At 53.3% G+C, this 20,982-nt stretch overlaps 1 protein-coding gene across 2 annotated transcripts in view; it reads left to right on the top strand.

Moving 5' to 3' along the window:
* SLC1A7 (solute carrier family 1 member 7) overlaps positions 1-20,982 on the top strand; it is a 43,450-nt gene that overhangs the window by 4,811 nt on the left and 17,657 nt on the right. Inside the window, exons 2-3 of one of the 2 annotated variants that reach the window (XM_036350423.1) lie at positions 993-1,072; positions 17,062-17,277. In XM_036350423.1, coding sequence (XP_036206316.1) covers positions 993-1,072; positions 17,062-17,277 — 296 coding nt within the window. The remainder of the gene's footprint in view (positions 1-992; positions 1,073-17,061; positions 17,278-20,982) is intronic. The other variant, XM_036350424.1, reaches the window with a different exon arrangement.

The raw sequence follows: 20,982 nt of genomic DNA, 5'->3' as shown, positions 1-20,982 counted from the left end.
ACCTGGGTTGCAGGCACATCCCCGGTGGGGGATGTGCAGGAGGCGGCTGGTCGATGTTTCTCTCTCATCGATGTTTCTGACTCTCTATCTCTCTCCCTTCCTCTCTGTAAAAAATCAATAAAATATATTTTTTTAAAAAAATGTGAGATGTGCTGTGAGGGGCCCTGTGTGGGGAGGCAGACAATGGACCCAACACTGAATGAGAAACTGACTCAAGAATACCATGGTCTGCTTCTGAGTCAGCTCCTCATAAACTAAACAGAGAGCTTCAGGGCGAAAACTGTGCCTATTTCATTTGTGGGTACCCAGTGCGATGCCCGGCACAGTAGGTGTGGAATGAATGTGTGAGCAGCATGCAGCCCTGCCCTTGTGCCTCCTAACATCTGCTGCATGAGACCGATTTGTAGCATGATAGGCAGCGAATGGGGCAGAGGTGGGGGAGAGCTATTATTTACTGTGATTACTGAACATTTACTCTCAGTCAGGCACTCTGCCCAATGCTTCATGTGCATCCTCTCATTTCAGCCTCCCAGTGACCCTATGAAGTGGTTATTACTCTTGGGTCACCGATGAGAAAAACTCCAAGTAGCTCGCTTACGGCCACACAGCTAGTTAGGAGGGGGCAGGGGACAAGTCTGTTTGGCGCGACAGCCCATGCGTCCTCCACGGACTCTGCTGTGCACGTTGTAGACAGGAGAGTGCGAATGAAGCAGTGCTTTGAAGATGATAAAGAACTGAGCAACTGGGGAGGGTTGGGGGGTGGGGCGCGGGGTAAGAGATCAACCGAAGGACTTGCACGCATGCATATAAGCATAACCAGTGGACATAAGACACTGGGGGGGTAGGGGAGGCCAGGGGATTGTCAAGTGCGGGGGAAAAAAGGAGACATATGTAATATTCTAAGCAATAAAACAATTAAAAAGAAAAAAAGAACTGAACAACTGTGACATCTGCAGCGCTGGCTATAACCTCAGCTCTTGCTGTGTTTTCAGGAAATTAGTTACTTCCAGTTTCCTGGGGAGCTCCTGATGAGGATGTTGAAGATGCTGATCCTACCGCTGGTGGTCTCCAGGTGAGGGCCAAGGCTTTGGCCGGGAGGTCTGGGCGGGGAGGGGAGAGGATTCTGTTCGGTTCTGTTGGTTCCCTGCTCCTGCTGTGAATGACTGGACTGCACCTGTGGGCCTGGGAGCCGTGTGATTGTGAGGCCTTCATGGGAGGAGTCTGTGGCACAGGCTGCTGGAGTCTAAGTCGTCCAGTGGCCCCAGTTATTTCAGTCCCATCCAATGGACCTTAACAAGTGATTGGGAGTTATCGGATGAGGCCTGACTCCAAGGTAGCTCGGGGGCTCAGGGATTGCTTCCCAGAGGAGGGGTTCTTTATGGTGAAAGCAGCAAGGTGTGTGTGTGGGGGGGGGGGGGGCGGGGGGGGGGGCGAGATGGCATTGGAGACTCTCCCAGGGTGACATCCTGGCTCCGCTGTGCACTGAACTGGCTGTGTAACCTTGGACAGGTTGTTAAACTTCTCTGAGCCTCAGTTTCCTCATCTGTAAAATGAAAAATGGCACCTACTCCCAAGCGTGATTGTGAGGACTCTATGAGGTTATATATTTGCATGTGCTAAATGTTCAGGGGGCTGGGTCCCAGAGTGTGAGGGAGGGAGGGCGGGGAAGATGAAGTTGGAAGGGGGCTTCTTGCTCAATCATGAAAGACCTTGACTGCCAGGCTACAGAATTCAGACTTCACCCACAAGAGCGAGGGCACAGAGAATCACTGAGATCACCTGGTCCCTCTCGCTGGTGTGCTGGGTGACCCTGAGTAAGGCCCTGCCCCTTTCTTTTCCAGATGTGTAGCGGGCTGGCTGCTCCATTTAGTATCGAAGAGCCCTGTGCTCTGAGGCCCTGTGTTTGGAGTCCTCACTTCCAGGACTTCTCTGCAGGGAGGGAAGCAGATGAGCCTCTGAGTCCGGGGGGGTGTGATGGGCTCTGTCCCCCAGCAGGGTCATCAGCCTCCCTGCCCCACAGCCTCCCTGCTATTGAGGAATAAGACAGCTCCTCCCCCTTTCCCTGTAGTGTCATGGACACAATGCTCTCTGATCCCAGAGGCCAATTGACGGTACCTTCGGTTACCCCCAGGGGAGCCTTGTTCAGCTTCTTGCCGGCAGCATTTAGGTCTCTCTAGACTCATTCTTCAAGGCTCTGCTGAAATGCCACCTCCCTCCACGAGCTTTCCCAGACTCCTCAACCCATGCTGGTTGCTGTCTCCTCTTCAAGCATCCTCCGGGTCATTCGCGGAGTCAGCGAGTCTGTCCAAGTTCCCAGTGGCCTCCATGCTGCTGGGCCACTTGCTTTACATGAGCTCTCCCCAGCGGTCCATACACTTGACACAGCCCCTGATCACTCTCTTCCTCCTGCAATCTCTTCCCTATGGCCTGACACTCTCCTGGCTCTTTGCTTGCTCTCTGCCCCTCCATCCCAGTTTCTCTCCTTCTACTCGACCTCTAAATGTTGCCATTTCTTCGGCTTTTTCTAATCTGTCCGAATGGCTTTAATATCTCCCCCACAGAGATCTTCCTCCCCGTATTTTCCGCACAGCACTCATTAGACATTGTTATTTGATACATATTCCGTTGACTGGTTTCTTTATCTCTCACTGGACCATAAACCCTGTAAAGGAGAGACAACATTCAGTTGAGGCTTCACTCTGGACCTAGCCAAACGCCTGACACACAGTAGGTCCTCCTTAATACTTGTCAAGTGAATTAATGAAACCATTCAACAATCATGCATTGTGCTTTCTGGGCACTTGGCCCTGTACTGGGCGCTGCAGCTACAGAGATGAAGGAGGTTTGGTCCCTGAGGAGCTCACAGGCTGTGAGGGAGACTGATGAGGAAATAGTCAGTTACATGATGGCTGAATAAGTTAATGGAGGAAGCAAATGGAGGACACCCGCTACCCTTTCTTTCCAGTTTTATTACAAAATAAGGCTCAGGACTCTTGTTAGGCACTTAATCACCCTTCACCGTTGACCACCCTTCCTGCCTCCTACTCTCCAGGTGGACCCTAGAGTCAGAAAGAATTGGGTTCCCACCCTGACCCTGCCCTTTCCTAGCTGTGTGACCCGGGACAAGTCATTTAACTTAAAAAGAGATCCTGAAGTCAGCAAGTCAGGGTCTAGGTCCTAGGCCTGCTTGCACCACAAACCATCCTGTGGCCTTGGCTAGGACACGCCTCACCTGGGCCACAGTTTACCCGGTTTACCCAGTGACTAGGGACCCATCCAGCTGTTTGAATCGGGCTCTCGGGGCCTGATCTCTCTTTCCACCAGACCCACGTGCTTTCTCGTGGCTGGAAATGCAATGTGGCATTAACTTGAGAAGAGCCAGTGTGTGTTCATACATTCCGTTTGTTTATTATACAGTTTGGGCTGGTGCAGAGCAACCGTGTCATTGAAAAAAAGCAGTGCTTTAACATTTTCCTCCTCAGGAGAGCTAAAACTTCTCAGGGAAAAATGACACATTTCCAAGCCTCAGTCCCCCACGTCCCTGAACCCTGCTTCCTTTACCTCCAACTGGTCTGTGATCCATCCATCCACCCATCGCCCACAGTTCCCTCAGCTCCTGCTCCAGCCAGCCCAGGGCTGGGCAGCATGGTCCCCATGGAGCAACCGCCCTGCTGCGGGGACTGTCACTCAGGGCTGAGCAAAACCACCAACGATGCTCTGAAAATTCAGATGCCAGGCCCCATGCTGGGCTCACTGAGCCAGACTGCCAAGGGGCCCAAGCAGGGGTTGGTTTTAAAAGTTCCATAAGTGTTCAAACAGTTAAGAGAAAAGCCAAACCCTGATGTCTTGGGCTCAGGCCTTCTGGCTGAAGCCAAAGAGCCTGGCGCGAGGGCTGCGGCTCTTCAGTCCCCAGGGGCTCCCGGCTGGAACCCAGAGGACCAGGGCTGTCTGTGGTGTGTTATGTGGAGATGCAGGGCACCTGGTCCATGCCCTGCAAAGGCTGCCACGAACACGGGTGTGCAGGATCACGCAGGTTATCAGCGTTGAGGGAGCACCCACGTGTGCCTGAGTGAAGGTAGACTTTCCAGAGGAAGTGATGAGCTGTGGTGCTAAGTCAAAGCACAGAGGAGGAGGTCGCCCACAGGCACTGCCTGCAGAGAGCAGAAGCAGAAGGAGGGGGTTTCCTGAAACATCTCATCTGGGCCTTGGAGGAGCCTGGGGAAGCTTTAATAAGTTAGAGAAACATGTGACACCCGTAGTGAATCAGGAGCCATGCTGGGTGTTCTGAGTACATTCTCCGATTTCATTCTCAGGAAAACCCTGCCAGGGAGGGGGGTGCTCTCCCCATTTTACAGGTCAGGTCACCGCGACTCAGATGGGAAGAGCCTTGGTTGGGTTCACATTTCTGGTGAGTGACCCCAAAGCTCCTGTTCTTCCGCCGGAGCCTCTTGCAGATTCTCAGCCATACCCGCCGCCTGTGCTGTCTGCTCAGCGCTCGCCCTCGGGGTGACTTAGGAGCCACAGCTGGCTGGGGGAAGGTTGCCCTCAGCCGGCCTGCGGCGTGCCTGTCTGAGGTGGGGCTCCGGCCAGGTGCCGGTTTGCAGCAGATTGTAGAGAAAAGTGGCCCAAGAGCCGGAATGTGCCAGACTGTGGGAAGAGTGACTGAACTGGGCTCCAGCCAAGGCCAGCTGGCCCCCCCTCCATTCCCCCCGGGCGTCCTTTCTCTGGAACGAAGTGTCTCTGTGACTGTCTCCCTGCCAGATGGTGGGACCCTCCAAGGCAGCCACAGGATCTTTTCATCCCTCGCATCAGCCTCCACCAGCACAGCCCATACTTCTTTACACCTTTCCCTCTGCTTGTCTATTAGGTTTCTGTCTCCTGCAAAAGTCGTTACACGGACCACCAGGTAGAGGTTAGTGCGAAGGACACAGGGGAATATGAACCCGACCCCGCAGTGTCTCCCATAAAAACACAGTGATGTAATGGAGGGATGGTGGCGACTGGTCCTGCCCCTCTGCAGGGGCAGCCCTTTCTGTAGCGCCACGAGTGGCTAGTCCAGGTAGGAATACTGGAGAAGTGGGCATTCATGGAAGGAGGAACAGCATGGGCAAAAGTGTGGAGGCAGAAAAGTCTGGCATGGGTGGGGACCAGTGAGGTGCCAGCCTGCTCCAGGGGCTTGGCAAAGGGAAGGGTGGCAGGTCCTCCTGGAAGAGGGTAGAGCATTTAGTGTCACGCGTGTCAGGATCTGGGGCCCAGGCTTGCAGGTTATTGGAACTAGAAGCAAATGATGTGTCCTCCCACTGCCTCGGAGCAATTGCACCGCAGACAGCCCTGGTTCCGGGTTCCAGCCGGGAGCCCTGGGGACTGCGGGCAGCAGCCCTCACGCCAGGCCCGGTCCCTCCAGCCAAAGGCCTGAGCCCAAGACATCAGGGTTTTGCTTTTTTCTTAACCATTAGAACACTTGTGGAACTTTTATTTACTTATTATTTATTTACTTTTTACATTCAACATTATTTTGTATTTGTTAGTTTCAGGTGTACAGCATAATGATTAGACCATCATATACTTTACCAAGTGTTCCCCTGGTATTTCTAGTACCCACCTGGCACCATTCATAGTTATTACAATTTTACTCACTGTATTCCCTATGCTGGACTTAACGCCCCATGACTATTCTGTAACTACCAATCTGTACTTCTCTCTCTCTTTTTTTAAAAAATAATTCTTTGTTGTTGAAAGTATTACATTTGTCCCCCATTTCCCCCATTGACCCTCTCCAGCCCACCCAGCCCCCACCGCCAACTCTCATCCTCCCCATTGTCTGTGGCCATGGGCCATGCATATATGCATACAAGGTTCCTGGTTGATTGCTTCCCACCCACCCACCCACCTTCCCTCCGAGATTCCCCACTCTCTTCCAGGCTTCCATGTCTCTGGATCCACTCCGTTCATCAGTTTATTTTGTTCACTTGTGGAACTTTTAAAACCAACCCCTGCTTGGGCCCCTTGGCAGTCTGGCTCAGTGAGCCCGGCATGGGGCCTGGCATCTGAATTTTCAAAGCATCTTTTGTGGTTTTGCTCAGCCCTGAGTGACAGTCCCCGCACCAGGGCGGTTGCCCCATGAGGACCATGCTGCCCAGCCCTGGGCTGGCTGGAGCAGGAGCTGAGGGAACTGTGGGCGATGGGTGGATGGATGGATCACAGACCAGTTGAAGGTAAAGGAAGCAGGGTTCAGGGACGCAGGGGTCTGAGGCTCAGAAATGTCATTTTTTCCCCCCATGAAGGTTTAACTCTCCCTAGGAGGAAATTGTTAGAGCACTGCCTTCTGCCCTCTCCAAAGATAGTTCCCAATGTGGCTCTCTGCTTCATCAAGGCAGGAGTACGAGCCCTCACTCTCCGGTCTTCTAAGACAAAGTCTTATATAACGTAGTCACAGGAGTGACATCCGTCACCTTTGCCTTAAGCTAGTAGAAGCACTCACACTCAGGGAGGGGAATTATACAAGGGTGTGGATCACTGGGGGTCACCTTAGGGTTTGTCCACCTTGCTCTCTCTCCCTGCACCTTCCTTCTCTCTACTGCCATTCCAAGAAAATCCAGAAATCCTGTCCTCCTTGTCTTTCAAAAGTCACCTCCACTCGTGCCCTTTTTCCCTGGGGTGAGTGGGGGGTGGGGGGTGGGGGTCTCAGCTCTGACCAAATGGCTCATCTAGGAATTTCTTGTGAATGAGGATAACTCCCTTAGCATGAAAAGAATTCCGGAGAATATCAATTTTTCTCTTTCACAGGGACATCACAGGGTCTGGTACATAGTAGGTGCCTAATAAATGCTTATTAAGTGACTAAAGAGCAGTGGAAGGGCAGTGGAAGTGGAATTCGGGGAAGTTTCATGACTAGCACTTGAACTGAGGATGTTAGGAGTTATCTTTTAAAGATATGTTGTACTTTAAAACATTATGTAAGCAAAGCAGAAACATTTTGGGAAACGGTGAGGCGGAGGGAGGTGGAGGGGGGAATCCTATTATCACACAACCCTAATTCTGCCACTGTTATCGTTTCCCCTTTGTTTGTTTTATCATTCTTAGCAGTGAATGCGCCAGGCCCAGGTGTGGTCCTCAGCTGACCGGTTCAGAAGTTCTACCTTGTCTGAGCCTCTGAGCTGGTCACGCCTGTCCTCTGAGACCAAATAAACCAAATGCCAATTGATCACAGAGATAAGTAAATGGCCAAGAACACAGATGCGCACAGCCTCAGGCCAGAGCATCCCTATAGGGTCACACTACTCGGGAACCCACTGGTTAAATCCGTTTCCTGGCAGGAAAACTCATTTAATTGTATAACCAACGTGACCCCAGGTTTGCCATTTTCAGTGAATTTCTGGGGTCCCACCTGGTAGAGTCCCACCATATGTGCATTTAACCCAAGTGACTTCAGTTACGACAAATGCTGTGAAAAGAGAGAAAAGTAATTTAAAGGTGGCAGGAGCTCTCCCATTCGGAGCTATGACCCAAGTGAGCGTACTGTGGGAGGTGGGTTTGTGTGGCACCAACCCAGCGCCAGTCCCTACCTGCCTCTCAAGGAGTGAGTATTTCCCTGCAGCCATTGTGATTCCAGGCTCTGAACAGGCTGTTTGGGTTTTTTGCCATCATGGCCTGTAAGGGCATGCTGACTGCTTCGCTGGTGCACATTCCTAATCAAGCCACAGGGATGCCCTGCTCTGGCTCCTAGATCCCAAAGCGCTCAATCCTTGTTCCTCAAAGCATCCTTAGTCATGCCCTGAGCTTAGTTCCTTGGGATTGAGCCCTGCGTCCCTTTTTCCTGCTGATAGTTTAGCCCTGGGGACCTTTAGTGCCCAGAGACCTTGGTATACCTGGACCCTAACTTCAAATCAGAGGGGCCAAGGGTTGGGATCTTCGTCTCTTTTCTCTCAGAAGGCCCCTGAGCCCCTCTGGCAAATTGAGGCACCTTCCTGTAACTCTGCAGGTCTTAAGGGCTCCAGGAAGGGCACTTCCATCAAACCACTAAAGTCTCCCCTTTCCCTGGACAATGAGTGCCTTCTTAGCTTATATTTGCCATTTGTAAAATTCTTCTAAAAACAAAATCAGCTGCAAGAAGACTTGCTGTCTCTAACTATAAACATAGAAGCCTCAGACAAAATTTAGAAAATTCTGCCTCTCATTACATCGGCATAGGAGCTAACAGCCTGATGGTTGGACCTGCAACAGCATGTCATGCCCTTGAACTAGGGTCCCTCTCCCACAGGAGGTGCTTGGATGGGTGCTGGGTGGTTTGCCACTCTCAGTTGTCTTCTCTGTGCCCCACTGTGGACGGGTCCCATGCTAATAACACCTTCTTGCGTTTGAAAAAGTCAAGTCTATGGGGCCTGGGAGCCTTTCTTCCCCACTTTCTCCCAGTAATACCACTGAGCCCTTTTCTTTTTTTTTATTTCTTTTTTAAAATATTTTTTATTGATTTTTATAGAGAGGAAGGGAGAAGGATAGAGAGTTTTGAACCATCAATGAGAGAGAAACATCGATCAGCTGCCTTCCGCACACCCCTTACTGGGTTTTGAACTCGCAACCAAGTTACATGCTCTTGACTGGAATCGAATCTGAGACTCTTCAGTCCATGCATGGGTTGACACTCTATCCACGGAGCCAAACCGGTTAGGGTCCTTTTTCCTTTTAATTTTAACCCAAAGAGTATGGGCAACTTTCTGTTCCTTTATGTTTCGGGGGAATACTTACTGTTGCTTCTGCAAAAATAAGGCTATTTGCTTCTTTTGTCTTTTTCATTTAAAATGATGTCGTAAGATTTGTCCTGCGGCACCCTCATCTTTGTGATCCTGTTCACTCTTCCACTCAGGGCTGGAACCCAGTTTGAAAAGCCCCTTTGCCTTCACTAGATATCTAGATGCTGCCGGGTACACTGTTAGGGCATCACTGTGCCCCAGGATTTTAGATTCACCTCAAGTTCTGTCATTTGCCATAGCCTTAGCCTCAGCCACCAAACAGACACAATGCCATCTGCAAGTTTACAAACAGGTGCTCGTGTGTGTGTGAGTGTGTGTGTGTGTGTGTGTGTGTGTGTGAGAGAGAGAGAGAGAGAGAGAGAGAGAGAGAGAGAGAGACCCATTATAACCCCACTGAGGCTGGTGTTCACATCTAACCCTTGGAAGTCAACGGAGCCTTGTTTTCACACATCCCCAGACCAGGGTGACACAGGGAACTAGGGGTGGGTCAAGTCAGCATCTGGATCCAACTAGGGCCTCCAATTCTCCACTTGCTTTTTGCCAAACCCTCCTCTCCCGTCATTCTTCACTTTCTTAAACCAGGCATCATTCAAGGAAAACTGAATCCATGTGTTTGTGATTCACTGAGGCTGAACATGGCAGAATGTTTTGTAAGCTCTATCTCTTAATAAAGAAATCCAAGTGTGTGTGTGGGTTTATGTGTGGATGCATGGTGTGTCTTTACATGTGTGTATGGTGTGTGTGTCTATGTATGCATGTGTGTTCCTGTGTCTATATTGTTTTCCTTTCTATTTCTTATGAGAATGCTAAACTGATTTTTCTTAGAATCAGGAAGTCATATTTGGCCAAAGAAACCCAACACTCCCTTCTCCCCCTTCCTGAGGAACTCTAGTTTGGCAGAAAACTCCCAAACACCCACGTCCTAACTTATTGGAGCTGGTCCTGGGCCAAGCAGCCGTCAAAGTCTGGTTTGGGAGCCAGTGTGCAGGGGGCAGCTGCCCCAGGCTGCCTGGGACCAACCGTGAGTGGAAAAGAGGCAGGACGTAGGCAGCCTGTGCCTCTAGACTCTGCCCCTCAAGCCATGGGCATCTGTTCCTAGCAGAACTCTGCTGATCTCTCTGATGGGGCCCTGGGATCTGTCTTTGGCCCTCTTTCCCAGTCAGCTGACTGCCTTACTCATCAAGAAGGAAAACATGGCCCAGCTGTGGGCTGCAGGGGGTGGGGGGGTCAGACCATTAGCCTGGTGACTCTGACAAAATCCCAGGTTTTATCACCCCTCACAGACTCCCATGCTCTTTCCCCCTTCCAGATAGAGTTCCTACTCATCCTTCAAGGACCCATCCAGCAGTCACCTCCTCTAAGAAGCCTACCCTGATTCCCAACCTGGGCTACACTCTACCCCTGGCCTCTCTCAGTCCCAGCATGACCCAGGGTTTTGTGTTATCTCTTAACCCGCTGGACAGAGCTCCTTGAGGACCACAAACTCACCTCATTCAGTTCTGGAACCCCATAGCATCCTGAACAGATGTTCAACTTGGGGTGGGCTGGGAACATACCTCAGTCTGGGGCGGGAGTGAGGTTTTGAAAAAACTCCTGTTCTGTTCTCTGTGGAGAGCTGCAAGATCCTGCACTGGAGAGGGTCTCACCTGACCTAGGCCAGAGCCCTGGGAGGTGTAGGCACCAGGAGCTCAGCTGGAGGAGGAGGGGGCCTGTGTTCTCATAGGCTCCGATGGGGTCTTTCCTTCCTGATGGGGCTGGGCTCCTAACCGTGGCATGTTGGCGCTCGTCATAGCCAGCCATGACAGGCAACAGTCTGTAACTGTAGAGCAAAGTAATGGACACGCTGGCTCCCTCACACCTGGCATTCTTTGCCTCGAGGGAAAGAAAGGTCAGGGGTTCAGCTCATGTGGGGCTGGAAACCTGAGTTGGCCCTTATCTCCTGGTGGAAAGTGGCTGAGAATGGTGGACGGTGAGCTCTGAGGGCGGCAGCGGAGGTCCCTCCAGCTTTTGCTTTTGATCCAGTTCAAGCTTGTTTGTCAGTCCCAGGCAAGCACTGTCCCAGTGCCCAGGGCCATGGAAGGAGGGACCTTCAGAGGTTAGTTGGGGATGCCAGGGCGATGTCTGTCTGTGCACGGCCCCTTCTCCTCTCCCCCGCCCCACCTCCTGCACCGAGCCAGCACACCCTCTCCACCTCCCCCATGGAATCTAAAGTGAAGCCAGGGGTGGCCTGGAGGGGGTTGATGAGGGAAAAAGGGGACATATGTAATACTTTCAACAATAGTTATAAATAAATAAATAAATAAATAAATAAATAAATAAATAAATAAAGTGGAACCAAAGGGTGGGGTGTGCATGGCTCCAGAGGGCAGGGCTGGGCCCGTGTGGGGGATTCTCCGGAGGCAGATTTCATTCTGGCGCCAGGAAGGACTTTCTAATAAGCATAACCATGGAGGCAGTGAGTTCTCTGTCTGCTGAGGGGTGCAAGCAGGGGCAGCCGAGGAACTTCTGCCGTTGACATGGGGGCACTGGGACCAGATAACCCAGACTTTCGCCAAGTGGGAGTCTGGGCATCTTGCCTCGGGTCTCAGAAGGCGCTGGCTCGGGGCTGGGAGTGTGGCAGAGCCATCTGGGGAGCGTAATTCTGCATAACGTGGCACTTGCTGTCAGCTGCTGGCCTGTCATCTGCTCAGGGGAAAGGAAGCCGCAATGCTTGGCAGAGCAAAGGGGCCTCCACGGACCCCAGATGCCTCCTCTCCTTGCCTGTCAGGTGGACTCCCTGCAGCTGCATCCCAGAGGCCGGCTGGGGAGAGCCTCCCCGAGGTCAGCCGAGGCCAGAGCCCAAGGACTTGGCCACGGGTCCCTGAGCTCCTTCCTGTCTCTAACATCCCAGGGCCAGCATGTTGTGATTATGGATGTTGTCATGCTAGTAGACCACGTTCAAATCCGCTTCCTTGCTGTGTGACTGGAGCAAGCTCACTGCTCCTCAAGGTGGTTCCTTTCAGGGCGGGCAGCTCTGTTTGTTAGGAAGTTATTCCAGGTGCTGAGCCGAGATCTGCTTCCCTGTGGCTTTCCCCATCAATCCCTGCGTCCCCCAGGTCTGCTCTGCCCAGGCTCCACAGCCCTGCCCCTCCAGACCTGCCTCACTGTCATCTGCACCTACCCCCGCTGCCCTCTGTGGGATACACCCACCCTCCCTGTCAGGGCAGGTCCATTTCCTCCTTGGCAAGTTCCCCAGGCTTCTGGCCTCACAGGCTGAGCACCTGACTAACCTCCCACCCACCTCCCAGGCCCTTCCCACAGGCTTGCTGCTCAGGCCCCGCCTCCCCCTCCCTCTTCCACCCGGGTTTGTGCTCTCTCCGCGCCATTGAAGCCAAGTATGGCCCAATACGTGTCCGTGTTCAGTTTCATCATGTCAGAATTGGCCCGTGGTCCCAGTCTGCTGGGGTCTGCTTAGTCCCAACTCCCTCATCCAAGACATTAGCTGTTCCTCCCAGCTTCCTGTCCTCTATAAATCCAATCCACATGCTGTCACTGGCCTTGGCCAAACCATTGATAAAAAAACAACCAACCGGGAAGGAGAGGGCTGAAAGCGGAGCCTGGAGTACATACACCTCCAGAGACCCACCAGGTTCTCTTCTCGCAGAAGAGGGCACTGTCTGCGACAGTCATTCCCCAAAGTTCCCCCGTGTTCTACAAAGTCTGGTGCCAGCTGCCTCAATGTCACAGAGACACACAGAGCCGGGGGCATCCCCCTAAACCTGGCAAGGAAACCACAGCTGGCCCAGACGGCCTGTTGTCAGGGACCCCACAATGGGCGCTCATGGCCATCCGAGCCCACAAGTTGTCTAGATTTCCACCCTGGCTTAAAGCACACACATCAACACACCTGCACCCAGGCCAGGCCAGGCCCTGGGCTCTGTGGACCCAGAGCTGAGCCAGATTCACCCTTCTCTGGAGGTGTCCCCAGTCTGCAGGAGACCAGAGAACAGTGAGTGCTAATAAATAGAATGTATTGAATACTTATTATTCTAAACCTAGATTAACCTTCACAAAAAACCATCATTGTCCCCATTCTACCCTCCCGTGGAAACTGAGGCTCACAGAGGCTCAGGAACTTGCCCAAGGCCTCCCAGTTAGTGAGGGATGCAGGCAGGAGCACACTGGAGCTGCCTCGTGTAGCCTGGAGGGCTCCAGAGGGAGGTGGCACCTGAGTGGAGACTTGAGAGATAAGTAGCAGCGGAAGAGCAGAAAGGACAGCAGGGAAGGCAGGGGACTGGGTTCCTCCCTGGCTTCACCCGGCACCGTTCCTACCAGCCTGTGGTGCACCAGAGCTGGGGACTCAGGCAGAGCGCCCGCCCGTAACAAACTGGGAAGCCCAGGGTGCCCAGGGGAGGAAGGTGAGATGGCTGTCAGGGAAGGCTTCCTGGAGGAAGTGCTGTCTAAACTGATTTTGGAAAGGATACATGGAAAGGACAAGAAGTGGACAGGGGAGACAGAGAGCTCCAGGCTGAAGGAACAGCCAGGACAAAGGTGGTTCAAGGAGAAGTAGGGGAACTGGGGTGGCTGGAGCGGCACCAGTGAGAGGAGGGGGGTGATCTGAGGCCATGAAGGAGTCTGGACAGCTCCTGAGGACTTCGCACGGGGAGGCACCCCCGTCTGAGCAGCCGTCTGCCCTCCGGAGTGAAGTGCGCAGGCAGCTGTGGGCACCTCCGGTGTTAGATGGGTCACAATACTCACATCAGGGGTTGCTGTGAGAACCAGGTGCGAGTCAGCAAGCGGCCTTTCTCCCTCCATGAGGAGCCTGGCAGTTGGTGCCTTCCTTCCCCCACCCACGCAAGTGGAGCAATTACCAGATTAAAACAGATGCCTCCTCTCCTGGGACCCTGGAGCCCAGCTTACTCTCCTGTCACCACAGTCTCTTCCTGGGCTGGGTGGTACCAGGTGGCTTGGGAGGGAGCCCGGCCCTCTGGGCTTCTGAGGCTCTTCCCCAGGGCCCTTGAGGATATGGGGGCTCAGCCGTGCTGGGAGTTGGGGAGGCAAAGTGATCTCGTCTCTCCTCACCATAAATCACAGAGCCGGAAGGGACAGCTGAGGTCATCCTAATGGAAGCTCCCGCTCAATCTGGAAGCCCTGACGTAGCATCCCAACAGGTGGCCACCCCCAAATCTGAGGGCTGTCACCTGGGGCAGGCCATGAACTCGGAGAATTGAACGAAAGAGGCAGTACCTGGTCTGAGTCACATTAAAATCCTGGTCAGCCAAAACCAGAGACCTTTTTCTTCCACAGGAGTTCAACCAAGTCTGTGCCACAGAGAGGCACTGAGGGAGGGGGGGGACTGACAGGGGCTTCGGAACCACAAGCCTTCACTTGACAACTTACCAGCTGGGAGGCTCGGCCCATCGTCTCGGCCAGCTGAGCTTTATTTTCTTTATCTGTAACTCACCGGCGCAGCCCAGTGAGGCAGTCAGTAGTCGTAAATAATGGCCGCCCCCTTGAAATGTGGCCAGTACACCTGGAACTGAACTTTTTAAAAAAATTAAATTAAAATTTAAGAGCCTGAAGCAGTTTTATAAACATTTGAATAAACATTTTTATATTGATTTCACATTAACATATTTTGGATATGCTGCTTTTTGCTTTTTTTTAATTTGACCACTAGAAAATTTTAAACTGCAAATGTGGTTCACATTATAATTGTGTAAGGCAGCACCGACTTAGAACATCAAGGATCAAATTAGGTGGATATTCAAGTGTTTGGGGACAGTTAAGCTCCAGACAAATCATGGTTTCTGTGGCTGCTGTGTTCTCAAGGGATGTGTTTTCCATCATACAAGCAAGACAAGCTCATCCTAGAAATAATAGAGAATGCGGAAAAACATTAAGAACAAAACAAAAATTACCCATAATTCCACCCCCCCAAAACAGCTACTATGAAACTTCCTTTCTAGAGCTTTTTTTCTAGAGCATGGCCATGTGACCTAATACTCCCTGCCAACTACCCTACCGGGCTTTAGGCTCTCAGACCCAGACTCCCCGAGTGCAGTGGTCGGCAAACATGCGGCTCTTTGGCCCCTTGAGTGTGGCTCTTCCACAAAATGCCATATGCGGGCGCGCACGTACAGTGCGATTGAAACTTCGTGGCCCACGCGCAGAAGTCGGTTTTTGGCCTGGGCGAGTCTGTTTTGAAGAAGTGGCGTTAGAAGAAGTGGGGGTACGTTCGCTGAGGTCGACCCCTCAGATTGAGGACGTTTTTAGCAAAGGCCAGCTTAGGAGTACCCTAATTAAGTTAATAAAAATGTACCTACCTATATAGTGTAAGTTTAAAAAATTTGGCTCTCAAAAGAAATTTCAGTCGTTGTACTGTTGCTATTTGGCTCTGTTAACTAATGAGTTTGCCAACCACTGCCCTAGTGGTGAAAGTCCCCAGACTTTCGGGTCATTTTAACAGTTTGGCCCAAAAGTCTGAGACCTCGAGGAGCCCCATGAGCGGATGACAGGACTTTTACCCTCCTTTCTTATTCCTGAGCTCTGGTGTGTGACCTGGGGCAGGCCCTTCTCTCAGGGCCACGGCTTCCCTGTGGCTTGAAGCAGCTGGACCTTGCTGTGGGGGACTCTGTGGTAGTCAGGGGACAGTTTGGCCCTGGGCTGATGTGCTGGCCCTGGTCTGCGGATAATCTCTCTCAAAGGATAATGATTGTAGGGTGGCCCCCCAATTCATCTGGCCATACAATCTCATTATAAGCCCTTCAGGATTTGTGTCTGAGACCCACCCTAAGCCCATGGCAAACATCGACTCGTTCATTCATTCATTCATTCATTCATTCATTCATTTATTCATCCACTCCTTGATTTAGCAGACTGCTGGCAAGCTGTACTCTGGCAGGGTCCTGTACATGGCTTTATGGACCCAGCATCGAATCAGATCTCAGCCCAGCCCTAGAGGCATTTCCAGGAAGTAGTCAGCAACTTAGTAAGGTGGGCCTGGGACAGAGGGCAGCACAGGGGCTGTGGGAGCCTGGAGAAGGGGGCTTCACCCTACCTGGTAGTCAGGGAAAACTTCCTGGAGGAGGAGACACTTAAGTGGTGTCTTCACAGATGAGTGAGCTTTTGCTCATAGGCAGCAGTTACAGCCTGGGGTCGGGAGAGGCTAACTGTGCTAAACCTTATGCTGGTTGCTGCCTGCACGTAGCCTAATGATAAGAGGAGCGTGGAAGAGGAGGGATTATCTGTTCTTGTTTACATGATTAAAACCAGACAAATACTCCCTTTATCTGAAAGAATGAAAGAGCTTTGGGGGGAAATCCTTTTGGCTGCAAAACAAAGCATGAGCATTTCCTTAACTCATCTCTCCCTTCCCACTCTCCTCCCCCTCCCACAGCCATGAGAAGAGTAGCTCCGGGCTGACCTGCACTGGTGGGTGGAGTCCAGATCAGGGTGGACAGGGGTGGGTTGGACCCAAGAGGAGAGAGACCCACAAGCCCCCCTAACACAGCCTCCCACTAGGGGAGTCTGGGTCTGAGCACTAAGCCAAGATGGCCACAGGGGGCAACCTCTCAGGGAAAATCTAACCATGGCCACATATTATAGATTGGGATCCTGAGGCCCAAAGATGGGGGAGTGACTTGCTTGCCTGAGGTCATATAGCCAATGGGCAGAGCGAGGGCTAGGACCCAGGTCACCAACCGCCAGCCCAGAGCTCTAACACATTCATTCATTCACTCACTCATTCATTAGTTTATTCAGCAAGCCTGAAGTAACCGCCTACTTGGTAGCAGCACCAAGAACTCATGCTGGGCACTGGGGACCCACAGAGGAGTCAGATCTGTCCCTCTTCTCACATGTCCTCGGTCTGAGAAGGGAGACAGACAAGTAAACAGACCGTGACAACTAGGTCATTGACAGAAGGGGCCAGGAGCTCTGGGAACCCCATGGGCTCCTCACTCTGGGGGAGACGCAGGTAATCCAAACAGATTTTACCAAAGAGGCGACACCGCGCTTGGTCTTACGCGGTGGGTAGGAGTTAGACAAGTGAAGGAGGTTGATCAGAGACATCAAACAAAGGGAACAGCACAGGGGAAAGCCCAGAGGTGGGACAGGGCTTGGCTGCTCACCCTGGACCTGGGGGAGAGGGCAGAACAGGGGAGAGGCTGGAAGGAGCCAGGAGAACTGAATTGTTGGGGATGGAGGGATTCCCATGCCTGCACGTCCCATGGAGCACCGTGAGGTGCTGGGCAGAGCCAGGAGGATGGCAAGGGTGGGTACGCTCAGGGCCTGCCTCACCCACAGACCCTGACCCACATTGCCCTCCCAGCTTGATATCCGGCCTCGCCTCTCTGGATGCCAAGACCTCCAGCCGCTTGGGCATCCTCACGGTGGCATACTACCTGTGGACCACCTTCGTGGCAGTCATCGTGGGCATCGTCATGGTCTCCATCATCCACCCGGGCGGGGCGGCCCAGAAGGAAGAGACGGAGCAGAGTGGGAAGCCCATCATGAGCTCAGCCGACGCCCTCCTGGACCTCATCCGGTAACCTTGCCACCAGCACCCTGCGTGGGGATGCCATGTCCGGGCCGGGGTTGCTGGTTCCACAGGCCCAGCCCTACATCTGCCAGAGGGCAGGGGAGGGGCTGCTCTTGATTCCTCATGGTAACAAGGGCAGCCACAGAGGCCACTCTTTGCTCCTCCTTCAGCCCCTGTGCTCCCTCTGGGCTCACAAGACACTGTCTGCCCCCATCAGGCTGAGAGCACCTCAGGGCAGGAGGGGGGCTGCTCCTCTGGGCGCCCAGCCCCAGGGCACAGCTGGGCGCAGTCCAGGTGTCAGGGACTGTTTGCAGACTGACCTGGCTCGCTTGGGCACACCTAGCTTCTCAGGTGAAAGGCCAGCAGTCATGGTACCCTCTCCCCACCCCGCCTCCACCACACTTATTTGGTCCCCTTCTTACAGATGAGGGAATAAGGCTCAAAGAGATGATGTGACCTTTCCAGGGTCATCCAGCCGGTGGTGTGGAGCCAGGATTCAGCCCAGGCCTGTCTGACTCCAAGGGCTGTGCCTTTTCCCGGCACTGCCCCTGCCTGAGCCACGTGGGCTCTGTCACGGCCATTCGTTCTCCTCCCAGAAAAGTGCAGAAAGACCCTGCGATACACCCGCATCCGACTCCCCTTCCCCAGACCACGCCTCCTCCCCTGGCTCCCTCACCAGGGCTGGCCTTGCACCAGGACACTCGGAGCTGGCCTGGTTCTGGAGGAGAAAAAGGCCCATGGATAGACGCAGACAATGAGGTGGGGGCTGTGATGGGGGTGAAGAGCGGGGTCAGAGGAGGCAAAGCTGCTGCTGTAAAGGACAGGGTGCCTGGGAGGGCAGGGGCTGCGGGGAGGCAACAGCTGTGCACAGGTCCTGAGCTGAGAGGGAATGTCCTGGGGAGACGTCACAGCCCGTTTGGCGTGACTAGCGCAGGAGAAGGGGGTGAGGGGGCAACAGTCCCTGGAAGAGTCGATGGGGCCGGACCATGAAGAGCACCGTGAACCAGGCCAAAATTGTGTTTTATCCTAAAGTGGTTTTTAAACATTGGTGTGGCATGATCCAATTCAGAAGGCTCGCTGCCTGACTGAGGGCGGGAGGGGGCATAGTAGGAGAGGAAGACAGAGGCAGGGACTGGGCCAGGGGGTGGCCATGAGCACAGGGTGGGGGGTGGGGGGAACAGGAGGAGAGGGCAGACCAAAGGGCTCAGGAGGTAAAATCCACAGGAGACAGGCAGATGAGGGGAGGGTGAGGGAGGCAGTGGTGCTGATGAAGGTTCTGGTCTGAGCACCGAGTGGATGGCAGTGTGGTCAGAAGCCAGAAGACGGTGCCAGAGCAGGACATCTGGGGGGATGCCAGCTGATGGCCGGCTCGTGCAGCTGCCTCTCATGGGAGGAGGTGGGAAGCCAGCGGGGCAGAGGCGTTTGGTAGACCCCGATGGCAGAGGGGCCGGCACCGTGTGGGTGAGGAGAGCAGGGCGGGGACACAGCCTGGGGAAGCACCACATTAGAAGCCGTTTATTGGGCTCAACGGGATGCTCTTCACACTTGCTCTGTGGACTCCTAGTCCCTTTCATTTTCTTGCCAATATCAGGTGTAAGAAATCCAGTCCAGTCTAACAGTAAAACTCCTGACGCATCCAGTTTAAAACGAGTCTTGTCTTAGCCTTTTGCATCCGATTCAAAGTTGGAAACCTGAACTGGGAGGATCATAGTAGGTTTCCCTCTTTCTTGCTCCACCTCTCCCGCTGGGGTTGGAGCAGTGGAGAGGGGAGAGAGGGGGGCTAGAAGGTCCTCCCCTACTGGTGGTGGAGTAAGCTGGGATAGCCACTCCCAAGTTGTATTTCTTCAGGGGTGCTTTTGTGGGTTCTTTGGAGCCCCTCCTGTCACAAAACAACAGGCAAGTTGTATTGCAAAGCTGGGAGGGTGTCTCTCTTGTTATTCCCTTGACTTGGGTGATCCCTGCTCCATCTGGCTACTTACAATGCCTTCTTCAGGATTGACCTCTGCTGAGGTCACCTCACTCCCCTGGGTGACCCCCTGAGACAGCGTCCCTTTGGCAGGGTCCACACTGGGCCCATGGGAAGCATACATATCTTTGCTGGAAGTGCAGGCCTATCCCAGGGCCTTTGGGCATGAGTCAGGCACCAGCCCGACACTCCTCAGATCCTAAGGGACATTCCTCTCCTCCCCTATGAGGATAGATGCCCAGCCAGCACACTTCTCTCCCTCTCTCCTTCCCTCCCTCTCCTTCTCCCTCCCTCCTCATCCTCTCTCTCAGTTATTAATTGCTGTGTAACAAACCAACCCAATACCGAGCGGCTTAAAAAAAACAACTTTGAGTCTAAACATCAGCTGGAAGGTTGTGTATCTGCAGGCAGCTGGTCACTCAACGGGGAGCAGCTGATCTAGGATGATCTTGGCGGAGATAACTTAACCGCCTCCTCCAGCAGGCCAGCCGGGATTAAAAACGCTCCAGGAGGGTTAGATCTTTAAACAACCTGTTTCCTGCAGCGTCCTGGAGCCCAGAGCAGCAGCTGGCCCAGAGGAGGAGCCAAGTGTTTGCTGAATGCATATGTGGGTGTGGGGTTGTCAGTGGAGCTGGGGTTTGAACCCCGGGAGAAGAGGGTCCGGCCCAGGGGGACTGTGCTGAGCACAGGGCACTGAGGCCTGCGTAAGCCGTGGCCCACAGCCACACTGGAGGCCGTATTGCTGATGGCAGGAGCCAGCTGAGGGCCAAGAGGAGAACCAGGACAGCAGATGTCCTGGAAGCCAAGGGAAGAGGAATTTTGAGAAGTTTCATTTCTAAGATCCGTTATGTCTAAGATTTGGTGACTATGACTCATCATTTCTTGGATTTTATGATTTGAAACAGCCTTCCCTCATGGTGAGAGAAGTTGTTGATGCTCGGGGAGCCCCTGCCCACCCACCACTGCCTCCCCTGCTCAGGGCCTGAGGGCTCTGGATTGGCATGTGTCAGGGTCAAATATTCCAGGAGCAGTTCCTGCTCTCGGTTCCTTTTCACGTGGTGAAAACTGATCCTCTGGTTTGAGGCTTTCCCCCCAGCTGCTCTCCACCCCCAGCAAGCTGTTCTGCAAAGCTGGGAGGTTGTCACTGTTTCTTAGTCAGAGAATGAGGCTGCAGGGGGAGACGCATGCTTCCCTGGACAAGCAGCCGGAGCCTGGGAGATGCTCTGCGAGTAAGACGCTGTGTGGCTCTGGGCAGGCTAATCCCACTCTCTGGGCTGGTGGTTTTCTGGTGGTTTTCAAGCTCCCTTCTAGTTCTGTGGGTAGGAAACACAAAGGCCTCCAGGCCCCTGCGGAGGCTGCAGAGCATGAGCAGAGGCCTCTGGAGGCGGGTCCTGGGGGCTGAGGTGAGGAGGACAGTGCAGCCCAGCCTTGAAGACCTTGACTCCAGGCTGAGGGTGGGCTGTTACGCTTTAGAAACAAGAAGCTGGGAAATTTGGGAAGGACGGATTGGAGCAGGGTGGCATGGACAGGAAGTGACTGAAGGCATGGGGATGCCCTGGGAGGGGTGCAGTCAATTCCGTTCCATTCAGCCCATCTTTATTAAGTGCCTGCTCTGGGAACGACACAGTGCAGAGAGCTGGGGATGGGATGGGGCATTTACAAGTCCCTGAATCAGGCCATCACCATCTCAGGACAGACAGACAAGTAGGGCGTACTAGGAGAAACCAAGATGACAGCATAGGTAA

This window comes from Myotis myotis, unplaced genomic scaffold, assembly GCF_014108235.1.
Source record: "Myotis myotis isolate mMyoMyo1 unplaced genomic scaffold, mMyoMyo1.p scaffold_m19_p_2, whole genome shotgun sequence".
NCBI lineage: Eukaryota > Metazoa > Chordata > Mammalia > Chiroptera > Vespertilionidae > Myotis > Myotis myotis.
This window is presented reverse-complemented; position numbering and strand designations above follow the sequence as displayed.